The sequence below is a fragment of the Prenolepis imparis genome, unplaced genomic scaffold, assembly GCF_030444845.1.
Source record: "Prenolepis imparis isolate NDT839.2.m4 unplaced genomic scaffold, iyPreImpa1.0 SCAF_5, whole genome shotgun sequence".
In the NCBI taxonomy this organism is placed as follows: domain Eukaryota; kingdom Metazoa; phylum Arthropoda; class Insecta; order Hymenoptera; family Formicidae; genus Prenolepis; species Prenolepis imparis.
In genome coordinates, this window is record NW_028141163.1 from 14,291,434 (window position 1) to 14,310,229 (window position 18,796).

Genomic DNA, 18,796 nt, shown 5'->3' on the forward strand with positions numbered 1-18,796 from the left:
AGTTGCTAATATATTAATATAGTCTAATATATCGAAAAGAAAGAGAAATTGCGACAAGTAATTCATAATTGAAATAAAATGCAATTAGTTAAAGATATATATTTTTTATACAAAATTATATACACAACATATACAAAAATTTTTTTACATCGCTTGTCATCTTGTATTGTTGCAGTTCCTTTGTCGCAGTCATTGGAAAGTATCGACAAGACAGGAAATGCGGAAGTAACACGGGAGGATCTGCTTCGTGGCTCGAGTCAAAAACCGGCAATTGAACAGGAGGCTCGCAATGTTCTAATGCCATGCGACAACGGACAATCTTACAGCGTGTCGCAGAACAAGATAATGCACCTACCCGCCCCCACTTCTGGCACAACACCACCTAGCGTAAAGAATAGGATTAATAAATTGGAAACTCAGGGACAGAAGAGGAAGGGTTTGGTACTCAATTTAACCAATCAATTTGAAGCGGCCAGCAGTAAACCGTCATCACCGGGATCCGACTCGGACGCGAGATCTCTTCTTCAGAACTCTAATGCGGAGGACAACGCAAAACCGATCGAGAATGGCCACTCGCATTGTGAGCAATCGCAGGAAACGCGAGAAACCTCGGCTTCCGTTACGAGCGGAGAACCTTCCAGAGAGGAAGTTTGGGATCCTGGTGAAGCACAAAAGGAGAGGAAAGAAGAGACGAACCAGGAGTCCACCGAGGTCAATAGTGAATGTCTAGTCTGGACTGCGTCTGCGGATGCAACATGTGCTGATTCGTGTAATGACAATAAAACTGTCAGAGGTGTGAGTGTAGAGAGTGAATGTATCACGAGTGCGGTAACGGATACGACGACGTCGTCGACGTGTCTCGATAGCCTGGGAAAGAAAACGAAGAAGGACGGTGATCCGTTTAGCGCCCAGTTGGATCGAGTGTTCGATCGCGAGGAGAGACGGGATGAGCTTCCCGTCACGAGGGAATCTCCGAGCAGGCAAAGTTCCTGGAGTAGTTACGACAGTGCGGTGGTTCTCGACAACAACTCAGTGCATAGTTCGTGGGCCACTTTACCGTCGAGGAACAGTTCCTGGGGCTCTTACGATATGCGGCCGTCCGACCTACTCGGCTCCAGCGGTCTATTTCCGTACGACAAGGAAGAGATACCCTGGCATCCGGGCACGGTAAAGCGCACTAAGCAAAAACTGGAAGAGGGCACGACTGTGGGCGGAGTAAAACGCGTATGCACGCAGAATTCGACGTCCGCGGACGACAAGAGCGACAGACTGACCGCTGAAGTGGACGTGGTTGCGGTCGAAACATATAATCCGATGCTGTTGCATCAAATGCCGTCGCCGTCACCGACGCGAAGAAGAGATACGTCGCCGAGTCAAGAACACAATCTTAAAGTAGAAACGAATAGAAACTCGCCTAGTCCGGTAGGCATCGACATCTCCCTTACGTCCATACGTCAGATCGGAAGACTATCCACTAGCGCTCCCGCGCCGTCCTCTTTGTCCTCCGAGTCCGACCTGCCGTTGTCCTTGAGATCCTGCAGATCGGAAAGCGAGACGTCCAGTCCGTGCGTCGTCAATACTCCTCAATGTCCTTCTGTGAAACACCACAAAATGGTCTTGGAAAATCTCTGCAACAAGTCCGTGTTCAGTAAGCGCTGCCTCTCTGTGGACGACTCACCGGAAGTGGAGTGTCCGCGTAGCACGTCCGGTATAGTGAAAAATCTGAAGAAAGAGTTTGAGGCAAAGTCTACAAAGTTGGAAAAGAGTCCCGAGAACAACGCGTGCGAAGGCGAGAATGCGTCACTGCCCGCGCGACCCAAAAGGGACGTGAAGATCAGAAGCTTGCCCTCGTCACCGGTGATTCCGCACAACGAGTCTAAGATCCAGTCGTCGTCCAGCGTCGGCGAAACCAAAGACAGCAAGCAGGGGAGAAGGAGCGAGGGAACGCCACCGTTGTCGTCGCAGGATAATACGTCGGAGGATCTCTCCGTTCGAGTACTAGTGGGAAAGTACGAAGTCGCGAGGCCGGAGTCCAGGAAGAGCTCGTCGGACGTGCAGTTACGCGCGCACAAGGACAAAGATTGGGACACTATGGAGGTGCATCCGCCAGCGAAGTCGAAAATCGCCCCCGAGTTTTCGAGAAGATCGGCGCCGATCATGATCAATAATCACTCGGCGCCTCTGTTTAGCGAGACACCGGAAGCGCCAGGTAGGCCGCCGGCGGTGCCATCGCCCAGCGTAGTCGTGGCCAGCGTGGTGGCAAAGGCAGCTAGCAAGAAGCAACAGCAGCATGGTAGAACTCATCCCCTCGCTAGGCTACAGGTCAGGCCTAGGCATAGCAGTCCTGTTTACAACACCATGTAAAAGTGATTAGGCGACGATGTATTTTGCGTACGTCGAATTCTTAGGCGCAACGCGAGTGCAGCGAATAAGTCAGATGAGGGATTACCTATGTGGGTATGTTATATCGTGACGATAAAATCGTGTGATCTCTTTTTATTGGCGACGAAGATTGAGAAATTTCGTAGCTAAGATGGTCGCGCCAGTTGTTCTAAGAGTAGATCTTTTTTTTTCTCTCTCTCCTCTCTTTCATCATCATCGCTGCGATTGCTTGTCTACAACCGTCGTTCCATTTATCTAGAAGAACGATCTTGTCACTTCGGTAATGTAACTTATTATTTATAAGACGATAATTTCACGTAAGCGTTCTCGGATTTTTTACTACGAAACAACGACAGGCGCTTTATGTTCCTCCTCGTCAACATATATATATATATAGATATATATACAAACACACACACATATATATATCTTGGCTTGACGTTAGTTCAATTATTTTAAGCTGGAAATGCAACAATCACGAGGCTGCGCGTCGAGAAGGGGGTCAACGTTAAATTAAGAAAGAGAGATATAATCGTTATTCCTATATCACTTCGTCGTAAATTAGTGGGCTCGGAATCAAACGTGCGTTAAGAATGAAAAGTGTATCGTGCGGATGACTTAACGCGAAAGTCGGTGCGGGTTTTCGTCTGCGAAAGAAGAGAAAAAGAGCCGAGTGCTCAGTCAGGCTGTGAATGTAAGGTCTGAGCCTCAGGCGCACGCTGACCTTTCTTCTGCTTCGCTTTCTTGATCTTTTCTTTTTTTCTTTTCTTTTTTTTTTTACGAATTTAAAGTTACTTCGTGAGACGATAAATCTCTGATCTACGAAGCGATTTTGTCGCAACGTGAACGGAATAAAAGTTATATACGACGAGACCTCGAGATAATGTAATATTAAGCCACACTATTAGTAATTTATAGATGATAATGTGATGATTAGAGAGTGTGATGCGCATTGTGTGCGAAAACACACGATGTAGCAAGATGCACATGATGTATGAAGTGTGCTTTTTTTTTTGTTGAGCGACTGTTTTCGCGAGTGTGATTGAAAAAAAGGGGGTACCAAAATTCACGAGTTTTCTTGATCGTTTTCGAAACCCCAAAAAATGATTCCTCCTGATCTTTTGTGTCAACGGCCATATTTTGCATGATCGTGAAACTATGCGAAATTTAGTCAATCGAAGAGATAGCAGCAATGTTGTAATAAGTGGATTAGAGAGATTTCTCTTAAAGTGTAAAATAATAATTTAGAGGATTACGTTATCTCCAGAAATGTGTGATATATGTTGCAATACGAAGATTTCGATTTTAATAAAAGATCAGCTCTTACTAGATTTTCATCGACTTGCCATCTCACATTTAAATTACGATCTCTATACGCGAATTTGGATGTCTACGCTATTCGTGATCCAGTTAGACAGTCTTAGATTGAAATAATTAATTCTCGTTGTTCTCGCGAATTAGGTACCTCTTCTCATTCATTAATTGTTATTAACTCTTGCTCTTTGTACTCTCCTACTATTATAAATTATCTTCATCTCGATTAATTCCGAGGTCGATTGATCGTGTAACACGCTTTTCAACGGTTGACGATGCAGCAACGGAAAATAGTGCATCGGAAAATGTCTCTATTAACTCTCGTAAGTCGGAAAAAGTACAATGAAATGGCAAGGAAGGATACGTTGATTGATTTATACATGGGTGCATGCATGTACTACATATATACTTCTCCATCGATCGACTTGGAGCGATTATATCTGTGTGTAAGCGTCACAATATTTTTTTAAACACATATCATCGAATCGTCGTTAATTTTGTATATCACACACACATACATTTCAATACTGCGTCGCGCGAAATTTAATTAGACGAGAAACGAAAGGAAAAATCCATGTTTGTCGCGCATTTGACGACCAATTTTATACTCTGATGTACTTTGACGAATGCGACCGCTGCTAAGAGACGCTTCGCGATTGCGCGTCGCGATTTTATCGTAATATAAAAGTATATTTTATTACAAATGTCACGCGTTTCAACCAAATTAGGCTCGTTGATCGATTCAGATTTTGTAGATACGGGCGAAAGAATGTGGAACATGTAGTTTTCCCAATAGGTCTGTTGGATCACACCTAGAGATTAACTATTACTCTACTTACACAAGTTAAGTACAATCGGATGCGATTTAGAAAAAAGAAAAGAAGGATCTGTTTTTTTTTTCTCTGCGATACCTCGCCAGAGACAACTGCGTCCTTTTTTTTTTATTTTTTAAGCGAAAGCGATTAAGCGAAAATAAAATTTCAGAGTCTCGAATGAATCTAAGCGAGAATTTAGTCAAATTTAGAATTTATGTTCGAATCGTTTGTATATATATATATATCTATTTTTTTTTAGTTTTTCCTTTTTATCAGCTGAATGCGCAAGACTTCAATGACTGTAGTGTGGAATCCAGATGAATGTCCGACGATACTAATCGTCTCAAGTGTTATGATGCAGGACGTGTCGTCGTCTTCGGCGCGAGTATTAAAACGATGCGCTTTCTGCTCTCTCAGCATGTTTGTGTGCAAGCGAGCCTTTTTTTCTACATTGAATCGCTTCAACAACCGATGGATTTGCTCGTGTCAAGTAAGTTTGTATTGTCACAAATCGATGTGCTCAGTTTTAGTGATTATTCCTACCCTGTTCCTTCGACCGCTCCCTTCCTCCCCAAATCCTTGTCTCTTTTAAGTCTTGCTTAAGTGTGTGCGTTCGCTCGATATGAGAACTTGCTGTCATATGAGAAATGATAAAAAAACCGTACGTTGTTCTGTATAAATTTTGTACTATAGTTTGTATCAAATAAAATACATTGTTTATTGCTTGAGAGTGCATCTGCTACTTTCTTCGGTTAATGTACGTTTAGCTAAGACAAACGAGAGAGATAATTGATCTATTTTAAACATCATTATCATTTCTTTCTCCGTATTTCTTGTTATTCTATTTCATCTTTAATATTGCATTATGTACATTATAGTAATATTATATTTCGAATTAGCTCGTTCATAAAGAGGAGAAAATATTAGACAGCACTTATCAAGCGAAAAAAAAAGATTATTATGTGTTTTTATACAGAATATGAAACAGCATCATCCCGCTGTAAAAATTTGTTTAGAAAAGTATTTTTTCTCTATGATTATACATATATATCAAAAGAGAATCGTTTATCTCGTTTATCAGAATCTTATATCGACAAGATATTTACAAATGTCATGTTACTGGAATAATCATGAATCAGCTGTGTTGAGATAGATAATACTCCGTTTTCAGGCTTTGAAGTACAAACTGAATATTGCGTAAATAGCAAAATAATGTATATATTTGCGTATAAAAAAAAAAAGAATCACAAAGCCGAAGGGCCTTCATCAGGCTGAGCATCTATTTCAAAAATCGTTGTTCCAGCGCAAAAAGCGAGCTTCGGAAGAGCTGTTCGTTTAGTATACCTCGGTTCAAACGGGCCGCTGTCCAAGCTATACACGCCACCCTTGAGATATTTGATCATAGCTATAGTCTACATAAAAAAATACATTATGAGTTTATATCATCTTGGAATAAGAACAACGATTTTGCTATAAAAAAACAATTATTTTATAATGCGAATATATTAACGAATGACTGTTTTGCGACACATCCTCGATTAAGATATAACTAACTTGAAATAGATTTTTTAATTAAAGTGTCTAATTAAATTTTAATTATTAAATTTAATTATTAATTTAAATTCTTTAATTAAAATGTAAAGTGAAAATTAAGTTTTCAACAATCTAGCACGATATCATTCTCGTTCTGATATCTCATCTTTATCTACCATCTCTCGTATTCTCGTATTATGGATAGTAATCGTTCAGCTCATTGCGATAAAAAAAAAAGCAATAATTTATAAGCAATATGTTACAATGAAATGGTATGAAATATCAAACTTACCGAATGAGATCGCAAATCTACAACCCTGAAGAGATCAGTGTCACAGCCACCGCACGCGACATACAAATTTGTCACGTATTTTCCGGTGTATAACAAACAAGGATAACTGTCTGGTTCCAAGTTAACAATCAGTTTGCCACTACCGTAGTCCCATAATTGCAAAGGATTATTCTTTCGCCAGGAACAAGTAAGGATCTGTTACAAAGGGAGAGTCATTTAATTTTACAGATGCTATAAAAAAATATATGCTACATAAATATCCATATGTAGCAGATGATATAATAAAGCTGTTACAATTAATACGTAAGTATTAATGCATAATTATCTAAGATTTATTAATGCAAAATATTACATCAATAATTTGACATAAATTTGTTGACTTTTTTACAGAGTACACATATTGAAAAAAGAATCAGAGAAAGAAACAAATCAACGAGTCGCTGAATGTACCTCTCTTCCATTTGTACTGATGTCTAGACCATCCCCGCACATATGTACACCTGATATAAATCGAAAGGAATGAGCTTGTCTGGTGTCCCAGAACTGAACGGTGTCGTCCCAGCCAGCGCTTATTATCTCGTGTGCGGATTTGGGATGAAAGCAGGCACTGAAGACTCTGGATATATGGCCATCCATGACATCCGGTGAATTACTACGAAATGTAAAATATTTCGGATAATTTATAAGATCAAATTTTTATTCGTTATTATTTTATAGCGAAGAATTTCTCTCCTTATATATAAAAGCTCAGAATATCTCTTCATGGGAGATAATCACCTTCCATGAAATACTCTTTCCTGCGTCTTCGTTTCTTCGTTGTACAAGTACAGATTCGTATCATCCCCGACAGTAACAAATTTCGGTAATTGAGGATGATAAGCTAAACCAAGTGTCTGCCGTCTTTCTCGTATAGTGTAAATGCATTGCGCAGTAGGATAATGCCAGCATTTAACGCAGCCGTTGGCATCTATATATTTAATATAAAATTTGTAATTTCATTCTTCTTTAACGCGAGCAAACAATCATAATTATGTAAATTTAATTTCTTTATGAAACGAAAATCAAGTATGTAAAATGCTTACAAGTTGCTATTACGTTATGCGAGACGGGATATGATCTGCGCACCGGTCGATGCTTTATAGCAGTCACTGGAGTCGGATTCTGCATCGTCTCCGCATCGCAAAGAGTAAAAAATGTTTTTTTATCTGATTTAATTTTGTAGAACTTTAAATTACCATCCGACAATCCTGCCGCCAAAAAATCGTAAGCATCCGTATAACAGATGCAAAATACATCTTGATTAACTTCCCTGCAAACTATGTTTATTTTACAATTTATTTCGAAAGAGAAAGAAAATATACAACTATAATATGTAACATAAATCTGTATAAAATTAAGTGAAAAACGCACAGATTTTTGTTGCATAATCATATATGAATAACGTACGTTATTATTAATTTATGTTATTCACATATATGAAATTGAATTATACATGATTTTTTTAGTTTAGAAATTCAGATATTTTAAGGACTAATATGAACGCCAATAAATCATTTTTGTTTAAATAGGTATTGCGTACAATTGATTGATAACACTGATATTGCCGGCCAATTGATAATGATGCTCGGAAGGTGTACTGGGGACGGCAGCGGAAGTTTGCATTAAAGCTGATGGAGGAGAATCTTCTTCGGTGACGGTGGATGTCACCGAAGGTGATGGTGTCAAATCGAAATTAACATTGTTTTGGACAGATGAATCGATGGCCATGCGAGAAAGTTGCTTATTAATACTGTCCTTATCCATCTAGTAGCACGGAATCAAGAACTTAAATTATTATTTATTTAAGAAGTTATATAACTAAAATAAAAACATGAAAAAATTGAATAAGAAAACGCACAGATGGAAAAACTATAATTTTCTTCAAAATAAAAGTTTAAACGAATAATTTATATACACACACACACAAAGTAAAATGTTACTATTAATAAATATCGTAATTACATTAACCTTCTTCAATATTTTATATAAAAATAGTTCTTACTTTAAATCTGAATAAAGAGAGTTATTGTTTATACGGGAAAAATTTTATAATACGTCATATCTGTAATGTTTTTACAAGTTTAAAATTTGTTAGCCATTATTGACAGAACAGAAAGTTATTTTGATTTCTTAGGAAACTGAAATTTGAACATTCTTTAACATTTTAATGTGTCAAAACTTTAAGACGACGATCGCAAACTGATATTAATAACTGATATTAATAATATACGACATAATAATTATAGTCTAAATTTTTTTGTTTTAATTTATTGAGTTTCATCCGTTTGTATGATTAATATATGCATAGTAAGAAAAAGAAGTTTTAGTTGATAAACATTTTACAAACGCGTAGCGTGCGATTGTATTATTCTAGTTTATTAAATATTTGCTGTTAATTAGCTTATTGATATCAGCGCTGTTTTTGTAATTTTATAATGCAGATATTATATACATTTTAGCGATCAAAACTTTAAATTGTTTGATAGCAAATTTTAATTATTACGAGAGAGAAAAGAGAGTAAATTATTTAATTCCACTTATTGTTATTTAATCCGGTTTATTTATTTTATCCCATTTATTAATTGAAACCCTATCATTTAAGTCTGTTAAAATTGGCCCAGCCAATCTGAGGTTCGATAATTTAAGATACTTTGAGCGATTTGCGCGTATATAAATATACAGTCCGTCTCGTTGTTGCGAGACTACACAATACCGTTTCTTGATTATTATCGAGTTACTATATATATCGAATATCTTATAATATTATTAGTAAATTAATATTAATAATATATAATAGAGAAATTTGGTAATATATAATATGAATTATCTTCGTAAGATCGACAGGCATTATGCGCTCACAAATTTGCAGAAACTAATCTATATTTTATTACACTCTTTATTAGTTATCTTATAATATTATTATTAGTAATTTAATATTAATGATAGAGTAATTTTTGATAGTATATATAAAACAGTTCATATAATAGAACTATTTTCATAACATCGGCAGGTATTATACATTCACAAATTTGTGGAAGCTAATCTACTTTATTATGCTCTTTTATATATATCGATCGTGATTCAATATATAGATCTCGATTATTAGCATTCTAATGCACATTCTGAATACGTGGCTTCAAGAGCGACGATATTCTTTGCGAATCTACAACAGTAGTTTCGATTTTTGGGGCGGGGTGAGGGGGAGGGGGCGCAATATAGAAAAAGTATTCCAACACAGAGTTTATCCTGCTAAGTAATTATCAATCCTATAAGTTCTGTATTGTTTACACATAAATTATAGAATAATATCTAAACGTTTCTCTTTCGATGTCCTGTGAAATTGTACAATAGAGTTACAAATAAAGATAAAGCCATACTTTAACATATTACAATCTGATATTCAGTCTTTGCTAATGTTACGTAATAACGTGCGAAAGAACTAATTAGATTGCTATTTGCGAGTTTTAATCAAAATACTCGGAAGAGCATGAAATTGTTTTCAGCTACCTTTATAGCAAGATATATTGGTCTTCTGTTATTTTTTCTTCCTTTTTTTTTTATGAAATCGTCAAATTATAATTATGGTACAACATTTCTACATCACCACAGCATCTAATCTTATTTATCATAATACTCCTGAGAAACTGTTAATCCATCGTCTTAATAAACTCGATCGCGGAGCAGAACTGCGTCCACCAATATTGTTCTTCGCCCTCCAATCGATTCCCATAGAAGCTGTCCACGTATTGGACAGTCGACAGCAATGACGGCGGATTAGTCTGAAATTAAACGTGAGTTAATAACATATACAATTATTTTCCTCATTATTAATGAAAAAAATTAATGAATTCCTCATTAATGAAAAAAAAAAAAAAATCGTTTCCGTTATACTCGCATACCTTGATTATGACATAAACTAGAACTGGAATCAGGTCATCGGCAGCGGGTATCCCTCTTTCCGATGCCATGGAGAGAAGATTCATGATGGTAGTCGCGCAACGAAATACACACTGCAGCTTATCCCTAGGAGTCTTATACGCCGATATCACAGCCAATTCAGCCTGCGCCCATGGCCAGGGGCATTCATAATGATAAACCTTTGGAATGCGTAGGTCCTTGTGATTTGGACTTACGACCTTCGCCAACTTTTTGATGTGATCGTGAAGAAGCTGGTCCCTATATACATCTCCGTCTCCGTTTGGATAGAGCGCATTGTGGTACACTCGTGCCATGACGGTTCTTTCCACCACGACTCTCGCCAGATCTAACTGATTAGCGCTCGCCGCTAAAATATATGTGAAAGATAAATTTAAATATTCTTAATTGACCAAAATACAGGTCAATTACAAGATAATGTAATAAGTAATTATATTCACGTACATTGCCAGATTGGATCGTTGTCCATTTCGGCATGGACCTTTCCCAGAAAATTATCTACAAGATCTTGTTTCTCGTCGGCTAATGTAAGCTTTTTAAATTCATCGCAGAAACGTAAGAGAAAAGCGTCTCTCTTCTCCAAAAATACTTTCACACAAACAGATACAAGATGATTATTGATAGCATCCCGATCGCACTTAACTCGCACGCATAATCTAGAAGATCACATATAATTATTAGGCAACTGTATCTTATATTAACTATACACATACTACACAAAGTAATATCTATATAGTCACCTATCGAGATGAGCTAATGTCGACAGCAATCCTTGACGGCATCTGATTAAATATGCAATATAAGGGGATCGCTTTTGATAGTCCTCTCGAAGCGATTTGAAGAGCTTTCTACATCCATCGTCATTAAATAGACGTACGCAACGTAAAGTCTCATGAAGATGAGCTATCAATGCTCTATCCTGCAAGTTTATAGCTTCTGCCAATTGTAGTTGCAAAAACGCAACCAATTCGTTTTCTTTCTGTGACCAACATTGTCTCTGTGAAAACATTTATATAAAATTTCACTTATTGTTATAAAAATGAGAGACAAATGTGCAAATATTTAAACATTTAATAAATTTATAAAAAAGATTTATCGGAGATACACTATATATATGTTATATAAATTAATGTAATAAACATACCTCAGAAGTATTCCATGGAATGTGTTGAAGATCTGCGGTACTAAGTACCATACGTAACTTTCTTTTAGCATCCGCAAAAGCATAAGATAGCTCAACATTATTTGGATCGATTGAAAGTCTTTCGTCTTCTACCTCTTTTGTACGAGATTGATTGCTCTCGACGGAAGCTGTGTCACTAGCCACACTTGGTTTTCTTCTATACTTTGCTAATATGTCATCGATAGTATCTGAAATTATATAATGGAAAAATATATTAGATTGAATTCAATATTAGTTATATCTTTTTCTTTGCATTACTTTTTGATTTATATAAAATTTAATTATGCAGTATCTCAAATTTATTAAGATTGATAGATGTAAAAATTGCTGTTTTAATCATATTATATTATGTATATATGTATATATATATATATTGTGAAGATTTAGTGCTTTATTAAAGAGATTTTAAGAGATATTAAGATTTTAGCGATTTATTAAAATCTTACCGCCCGCAACGTTACCAGATGATGTCACATCCTCCGACATAATCCTGCGTATTCTATGTCTGCATATGTCAACGCCGTCACCAGCAGCTTCTCGATCGTAGCATCTGTCGTCTGTCCCGCGAATTGCTTTACCCCTACGATTTCTCAGCGACAATTTCAATTTACCAAAGAAACCACGCTTGTTCTTTTGATCGTCGTCCAATAATTCTTTATCGCCACGTTCTGCAGTCATGTCAAAACTTATGCTCTTTGGAATCGCTCCCGTTGATGCATTTGGCTTGGAAAAGTTAGGATTCGAGCTGTCTATCGTGTCACAATTGCCGTTAGTTGCTGGCGTTGATAATGGTAAATCTGATGCCGAAATATTACTCTTGATACGTGGTTCCGATCCAGAACTGCTACTAGATGTTAAACTAGCCGTGCTTAATCGGCCTACCGCATCTCCGACTGACACCATACAGCTGTCCAACTCCTAATTTACAATATTCGCAAAATTAAATCCGTGCGTGCGCATAAGATTTACGAGAGAGTATAAAGAATTGTGGCAAAGAAAAAACTAAGCGAAGAAATTGCAAACCTCTGTTTTCGCGTCGCCATTCTGGGATTTTTCTGGCAAAACAGGCGCAGAAATATGATTAGCTAACAGCAATGCCGGTGCGACTGCAGCTGCAGCGATGTGATTGTGCGCGGTTGTCTGACGTTCGACTTGCTTACCATTGTCAATGTGAAGTTTATCTATCAAGTTGACCAGCCTGTCTTCCCGTAAGTCTCCCCGTGGTTTACCGTATTCCGCATTACTTATGTCATTAGCATTTTTATCTACATATTCCATTGTACTACGTCGATAATCAGACTTGGTTCCCCCACGACCTGTTACATTGGATGACGTAGGTAATGGAGACGTTGTCGGTGATGGATGAATTATCACTGATGTCGCTATACCATCTTCTCGAATTCCCGAAAGTGATGAAAAATTGATGCCTGAAGCATCTGGACCTGAAATCAATTAAATATATATCATCTGTGATTAGAAAAAACTACTTATATTATTAAGTTTGCTATACTTACACGGAGTTGCGGATTGAAGCGTTTCTTCGGTTGCTTCAGAATCAGCGCGACTTTCTATCTCGATCTCAGATCTAGCTGTATCGTCAGATCTGTCGGGAATATCGCATAATTAATAAATTATATTCTTATTTTTTAATAAAAAAAATTAAGAGAATATCTTACTTTAAGATTATATATATTAATGTAGTAATATATAATGTGTAAAATAATGTACCTAGCAACGCTAGCAGTATCATCAGTATCTACTTCAGTCAATCTTTCCGAATCACTGGCCAATACATCTGTGCTCCAGGCTTCAGAAGCTGTTTCACTAATGTCTAACATGGTTGGTGTAGGCTCGGCAGGCAGAATAGGTACAACTTGTTCAGGGGGGACAAGAAACGATATTCGATCTTGTTGTTCAACTATTTCACTATCTGAGGCCAATACATCCGTAGACCAAGTATCGGATACCATAGAAACAGTCTCATCTCCTGAAAAAAATAGATAAAAAGATTACTATATGTATATATATAATTTTATAATTATTAAAATAAATTTTAATCTGATTAACATATAAATTTAGATTATAAAAATAAAAATATTAACAATTTTTCTATTTCTTGAATAAATATTGTTTAAATAATATATTATTCATATCTATATCTTTGGGTGTCTCAATATTTGTACTTCTTACCTTCAATAAGTTTTTTAATCTCAAATTTACAAAATTTGTCATCAATTTCAGATCGACTTTGCTTAGTTGGGATATTAGGTGGCGGCAAGTCTAATTGCCTCACTTCACCTACAGCACGTCCATCATCTCCTTCGGTGATTTGGGATGACGGTGTATCTCGACCTGATTATATGCAAAATTATGTAATTTGTAACAATATGGAAAATCTTTTTTACAGGCGAATATTAAAGTATAAAAAAACATTCATGTACCTGATATATTAGGAGTTCCTCTTCCCGATACATTAGCAGATACCATGTCTGAAAGATTATCATTTTGATCCTCTGTTTCTAACTCTAAAGAAGAAGCGACGCTGTGATTGGAAGCAGCTTCTGATACAGCTTCCAAATTATCGGACGTATTACCAATTGAACCTTCGAACAATACTAATTATTTTTAATGTAGATGTGTTATAAAAACCAAAGAATGGTATTTAATTTATTAGTGATTAATGTACCTTCGTCATGTGATAGCGAAAATCGAGTCCTCTTTTCCTGGGTTTCGATACGTTCGCCATTAGCATTCTCCTGTCTAGTATGTTCAGTAGATGCATCATCAGGCAGATTCAAAGTAACAGGTCCATTCTCCATACCATTTTGTAATTCCATACATAAAACCTAAAAATAATAAAACAGAAATTTTTGATAATTTTATTCATTTTTATTTCATATTCATATTTTTTATTCATATTTTATTTCATCAATTAATTTTGCACATAGTACTTTTTCTATTGTAAGATACCTAATAGAAATATAAGTAAAAAACAGGTATTTTGCAATAGAAAAAGTACTATGTGCAAAATTAATTGAAGAAATAAAATATGAACAAAAAAATATGATATAAATATAAATAAAAATATAAACATTAATGTTATATTTATTAATAAAATGAATAAATATGTATATTGCATTAATATTTATATAAATTTTATAAAGATATATAAAAGAGTAAAGTGCTAATTAAACACAGAAATATATTCTTTTTAGAAATAAACAATATACTATAATCTTATATAAGCTATAATTAATTAACTATTAATAACAACTTTTTATTGAATATATCATAATATAAATAAACAGTATGTGGTAAATCTATTATATTGATATATACATATACATACTTTCTGTTCACTGAGTAGTCCTACAGATTCTCCAATTGTTGGACCAAAAGGTATAACTAGTACATCTTGAGAATTTTTATCCAAAATTTCTTCTTCAGGAGGAGAGGTGCCATTAGATTCCTCTACATTTTCAGTTGTGACATTTGGTGAGAATGTAGTCATCCTTATACCACGTCCCTTTGCTATTATAAAACGTTTTATATTAATATTATGCTCTATGATTTCTAATAATTAAAATAATAATAATAATAATATTATATATCATATTATGGTATTATTCACATAATATTATTTTATTATTATTGATATACCTTTTCCTGTAGCAACACCTCGTTTGTTAGGTGTTTCCATGTATTCATTATTCAATTTATTATTATGCAATAAACCGGATGGTAATTGTGACAGCATCTCTGCTAATTGTTTTCTATCAAATGTATTATGCGATATTGCTTCTCCATTGTTATCACCGATAATCGTATTTAAAAATGTAATTAAGGAATTCAATTCACTTTCCGTAAACAGAGCTGCGGATCGTGACAGGCCTTGAAATTTATTATTGTCAATCATTGTTGGTTCCTCCTCCAATTCTTCTGTTGCACCATCTAACATTGAGTCTATTATGGAAGACACCGAATCTTTCTCGAATTTTTTATACAGATCAATAACCTTATTATCGATACTTTGATACTTCTGCAGTGAAAGCATTTGTAAAATTTGTCCGACTTGTATGAGATTAAATCTCGCGACATAGCTTATCGGTGCATCAGTGATACCGTAAGGTTCGGGATTAACTATAGCAGGACAAATAAAGTATGTGAATACAAGATCAGTACACATAGCATGCACTTCTTTTGGATCTACATTTCCATTCTTACTAAGAAGTCCTGCCATTTGTCTTACAAGCCAGCAAACACTTGTAGGAAAGCAGTGCATTGTTTCGCGAATATTGACAATAAATCTCTGAGTAATACGATATAAAGAATTGACTGTCCATAGTCTGTAACGTTGTAACTTTGCTTGATATTCAGGGGTGCCTTCTTTCCCGAATTTCTTAAATCTTTCTCCAGTTGGAAATCTAATAGGCGCTTTGTCCGGATCAATATCCAGAAACATTTCGTCTTCCATGAGTAATTGCACGATAGGGTTGTGCAAAGCTGCCGTTAAGAAGAGCTTCGCGGAGAACAGGCTTTCGTGAAAGATCGAATAAAATCTGGAAAATGCGCACGTGCCGTGTCTCAGCAATCTTCGTGGATTGTCAGACGGGATTATCTGCAGCAACATAAGATGCCTCAGTAATCGAAGAACCAAACTTTTGTCCTCTGGTAATATACAGCTGCCATATAATCCAGCAGCTAAGCACTGCACAATTGTCTGCATTGATTCTGGAATGGCTTTGTCTCCTTCGACCAAACATGAGGCGAGAAGCTTGGGTGACTTTCGCAACGCACCCAGAAATTCTCCGTAAGATAAACATGCTTGATAACGCAGATACTTATACGCATCGATAAAATGTGAGTTTTCCAACGCATTCGCTCTTAGGCAACATGATGCTGGAGTGCAATCTGGCCTTGCTACTATCAAGCGATTCAGATTAACTCTCTGTTGAGCAGTTACCCATGCTTGTTGTGCTAATTGCGACGATATATATAGGACCTAGAAATAATAGAGACTTATGTAAGATATTGCTAGTAAATTATTTTATTCTGTCAGATATCATACTGAAGATTTATAATTCACTTTTTTGTATAAAATGTTGCAATTGGTACTCTATAAAATTGCTAGATATATGGATTACATACCCGTTCATTAAGAGTTTGCAAGTTTTGCTGTTCTGAGTTGACGAACAGTCTTTCCTGTCGCAAATGACGGGCTAATTCCATCATATCCCACTGTAGGGTCTCATGGGAATCAATACTGTTAATCGATGACATTATTGACTGTACCTTCAACCCATTAAAAATGAAAATACAAAAGATGAGCGATTACAGAACTGAATTCTACGTGTGAAGGAAGTGTTATTTGCGTAGTTACTTGCGTACAATCCTGTTAGTCAATTATCCTGAGCATTAATAACAATGAGGCACAAAATATAGTGCGGCGCACTTCACAATGAACTTGAAGAGAAACTTTCAAGCTTTTATGTTTTTCTATTTCTCGAATTCACGAAAAATTGCGCGCGAAAGTACGTCACCTCACCTAAGCGGAGCAAAGAGAGATTTCAATTCAGGCGAAACGCGGACAATGTCCAAAATATTGCATAATGCATCAAATATATGCGAGCAGTTATATAGTTTCGACAATATCGCGGGAATGAATACTTCAAGGTGAAATTAGAGCGATTACCGTCTCGAATGCGAATCGTCGAACGCGATGGACATACGATGTCGCGTAAACTCGTGACCTGCTATTGTTGCGTTTCGAACATGCATGATATACGCGAAAGATAAAGATCGCTCCGATGCATCTCGCTCCTATCATTCCTTTGTCACATGTTAATCTACGTGCGCAGCGACGAGCCACCGATCCCGAGCCTCGATGCTTAATACTTACACGTCAACAGCGATGGTTATACTGTTTCTTGTTATCTTTCGCAAATCAGAATAACACCCCCAATGACACACGATCATTTTCTGTTATAGGTTAGAAGTTCTTTCTATAAATGGCCGCAGGTGTTGTGGGTCTAAGCTCGGACGGAGAGAACGTTCGGTCACAGTATATCCATAGTAGCGCAACTCTCTCGATTTTGTGGTGGCCAAAATGGAGTGCGCATGCGCGAAGTAAGCGAGTTGCCCAGTAGTGCCATATGAACTTCTCTCTCACTCACTCTTACTTGTTTCGGTCTCTCTCAGTCTCATTTAAATGCCTCAACACATTTAAATGCTCTCTTTAAATGTTATGTGTACATTTGATGGCAGAAATTGGCGGCAATAGTCAGAGAGAGAACAAACAAGAGTGAGCGAGAGAAAAGTTCGGATGGCACAACTCGCTTATCTCGCGCATGCGCACTCCATTTTGGCCAACACTAACTTCAAAGGCGCCGACAGAGAGTTGCGCTACTGGATATACTGTGGTTCGGTGCTCTACTGATCGGAGATCGGAGCAACGTCGCGTCTGTGAAAGGCTAATTTTCATCGCGGAGCTTGGACAAGAATTCGCGCATTGCGAATGTACTTAATGTCGATCGATGACATTTTTCCCGGTTTGATTTAAACAACAATATGTTTTAATTGTTTTAATTATTTGGACGCGTATCGCGTATTGCGAATTTATTTCAATCAGTTTCTTTTCTCGTGATATATATTTATATAATCATTTGTCATGTATTGAAATCCTATTTTAATAATTTTCGTTCGCGTAACGTGTGAATACGGTGTTTGTGCGATCATCGATGATTTGATTTTCGCGCGCATGCGAGGTTAGTGTCTAAAGATATCGCAAGAGGTCGTGAGGAGTATCGAACATCCGCGCGCTTTTTCCGCCGTTCCTTCGCGCCATAATCCAGAACGCGTCGCCAGCCATTAAGTCGGACTAAATATCGCGTGCTTATTAATTGTATTTGAGTGTGATTAATACGGGCATAATCCTAATTAATTGTTTTTGCAAGTGCGCGCGATTAATTCTAATTGTTTTCGGTAATGAGTGCCATGAAGAAATGGCAACAGTGAAAAAGAAAGAATTAAGGAAAAGATTCGGGACGGCATCGAATGAGGACGGAGTTAACCATGAAGTAAATAATAATTTATTATTTATTTATTATTATTTGTAACAAATTAAATGAAAAAAATTTTGAATGCGTGCAATAATTACTTTTATAGAGATATTAAATATAATTGAGATATTTGCTTTAATTTAAATGAAGGTTATATATTTGTATATTTTTACAGATTAACGTATACACTACAATATGTTATATATTTGTATATTTTTACAGATTAACGTATACACTACAATAT

At 36.5% G+C, this 18,796-nt stretch overlaps 3 protein-coding genes across 11 annotated transcripts in view; 1 reads left to right on the forward strand and 2 right to left on the reverse strand.

Moving 5' to 3' along the window:
- Ssh (Protein phosphatase Slingshot) overlaps positions 1-5,239 on the forward strand; it is a 135,130-nt gene extending 129,891 nt beyond the window's left edge. For all 4 annotated transcript variants that reach the window (XM_083039287.1, XM_083039286.1, XM_083039288.1 and 1 more), the window contains one exon: positions 176-5,239. In XM_083039287.1, the coding sequence (XP_082895413.1) occupies positions 176-2,364 (2,189 nt within the window). In that variant the 3' untranslated portion in view covers positions 2,365-5,239. The remainder of the gene's footprint in view (positions 1-175) is intronic.
- Positions 5,240-5,676: 437 nt separating this feature from the next.
- LOC145936765 (coronin-7) lies at positions 5,677-8,221 on the reverse strand. Its single transcript, XM_083039290.1, has 6 exons — positions 7,916-8,221; positions 7,419-7,645; positions 7,114-7,303; positions 6,787-6,988; positions 6,337-6,531; positions 5,677-5,923 (listed from the first exon to the last, which is right to left on the reverse strand). The coding sequence occupies exons 1-6, from the start codon at positions 8,137-8,139 to the stop codon at positions 5,756-5,758; spliced, it is 1,206 nt and encodes a 401-aa protein (XP_082895416.1). The 5' UTR covers positions 8,140-8,221; the 3' UTR covers positions 5,677-5,755.
- Positions 8,222-9,555: 1,334 nt separating this feature from the next.
- On the reverse strand, positions 9,556-17,586 carry Gapvd1 (GTPase activating protein and VPS9 domains 1). 6 transcript variants are annotated; one of them, XM_083039281.1, is made up of 17 exons: positions 17,394-17,585; positions 16,883-17,039; positions 16,643-16,786; positions 15,155-16,496; positions 14,844-15,025; positions 14,181-14,340; positions 13,936-14,109; positions 13,685-13,846; positions 13,223-13,481; positions 13,009-13,097; positions 12,518-12,936; positions 11,941-12,412; positions 11,456-11,682; positions 11,052-11,308; positions 10,756-10,967; positions 10,275-10,660; positions 9,556-10,154 (listed from the first exon to the last, which is right to left on the reverse strand). In XM_083039281.1, the coding sequence occupies exons 3-17, from the start codon at positions 16,772-16,774 to the stop codon at positions 10,023-10,025; spliced, it is 4,605 nt and encodes a 1,534-aa protein (XP_082895407.1). In that variant the 5' UTR covers positions 16,775-16,786; positions 16,883-17,039; positions 17,394-17,585; the 3' UTR covers positions 9,556-10,022. The 6 variants fall into 6 exon arrangements, with proteins under 6 accessions (XP_082895407.1, XP_082895406.1, XP_082895411.1 ...); XM_083039280.1 differs by having other exon boundaries at positions 16,875-17,039; XM_083039285.1 differs by having other exon boundaries at positions 12,518-12,549; positions 12,655-12,936; positions 16,643-17,039.
- Between the last annotated feature and the right edge of the window lie 1,210 nt (positions 17,587-18,796).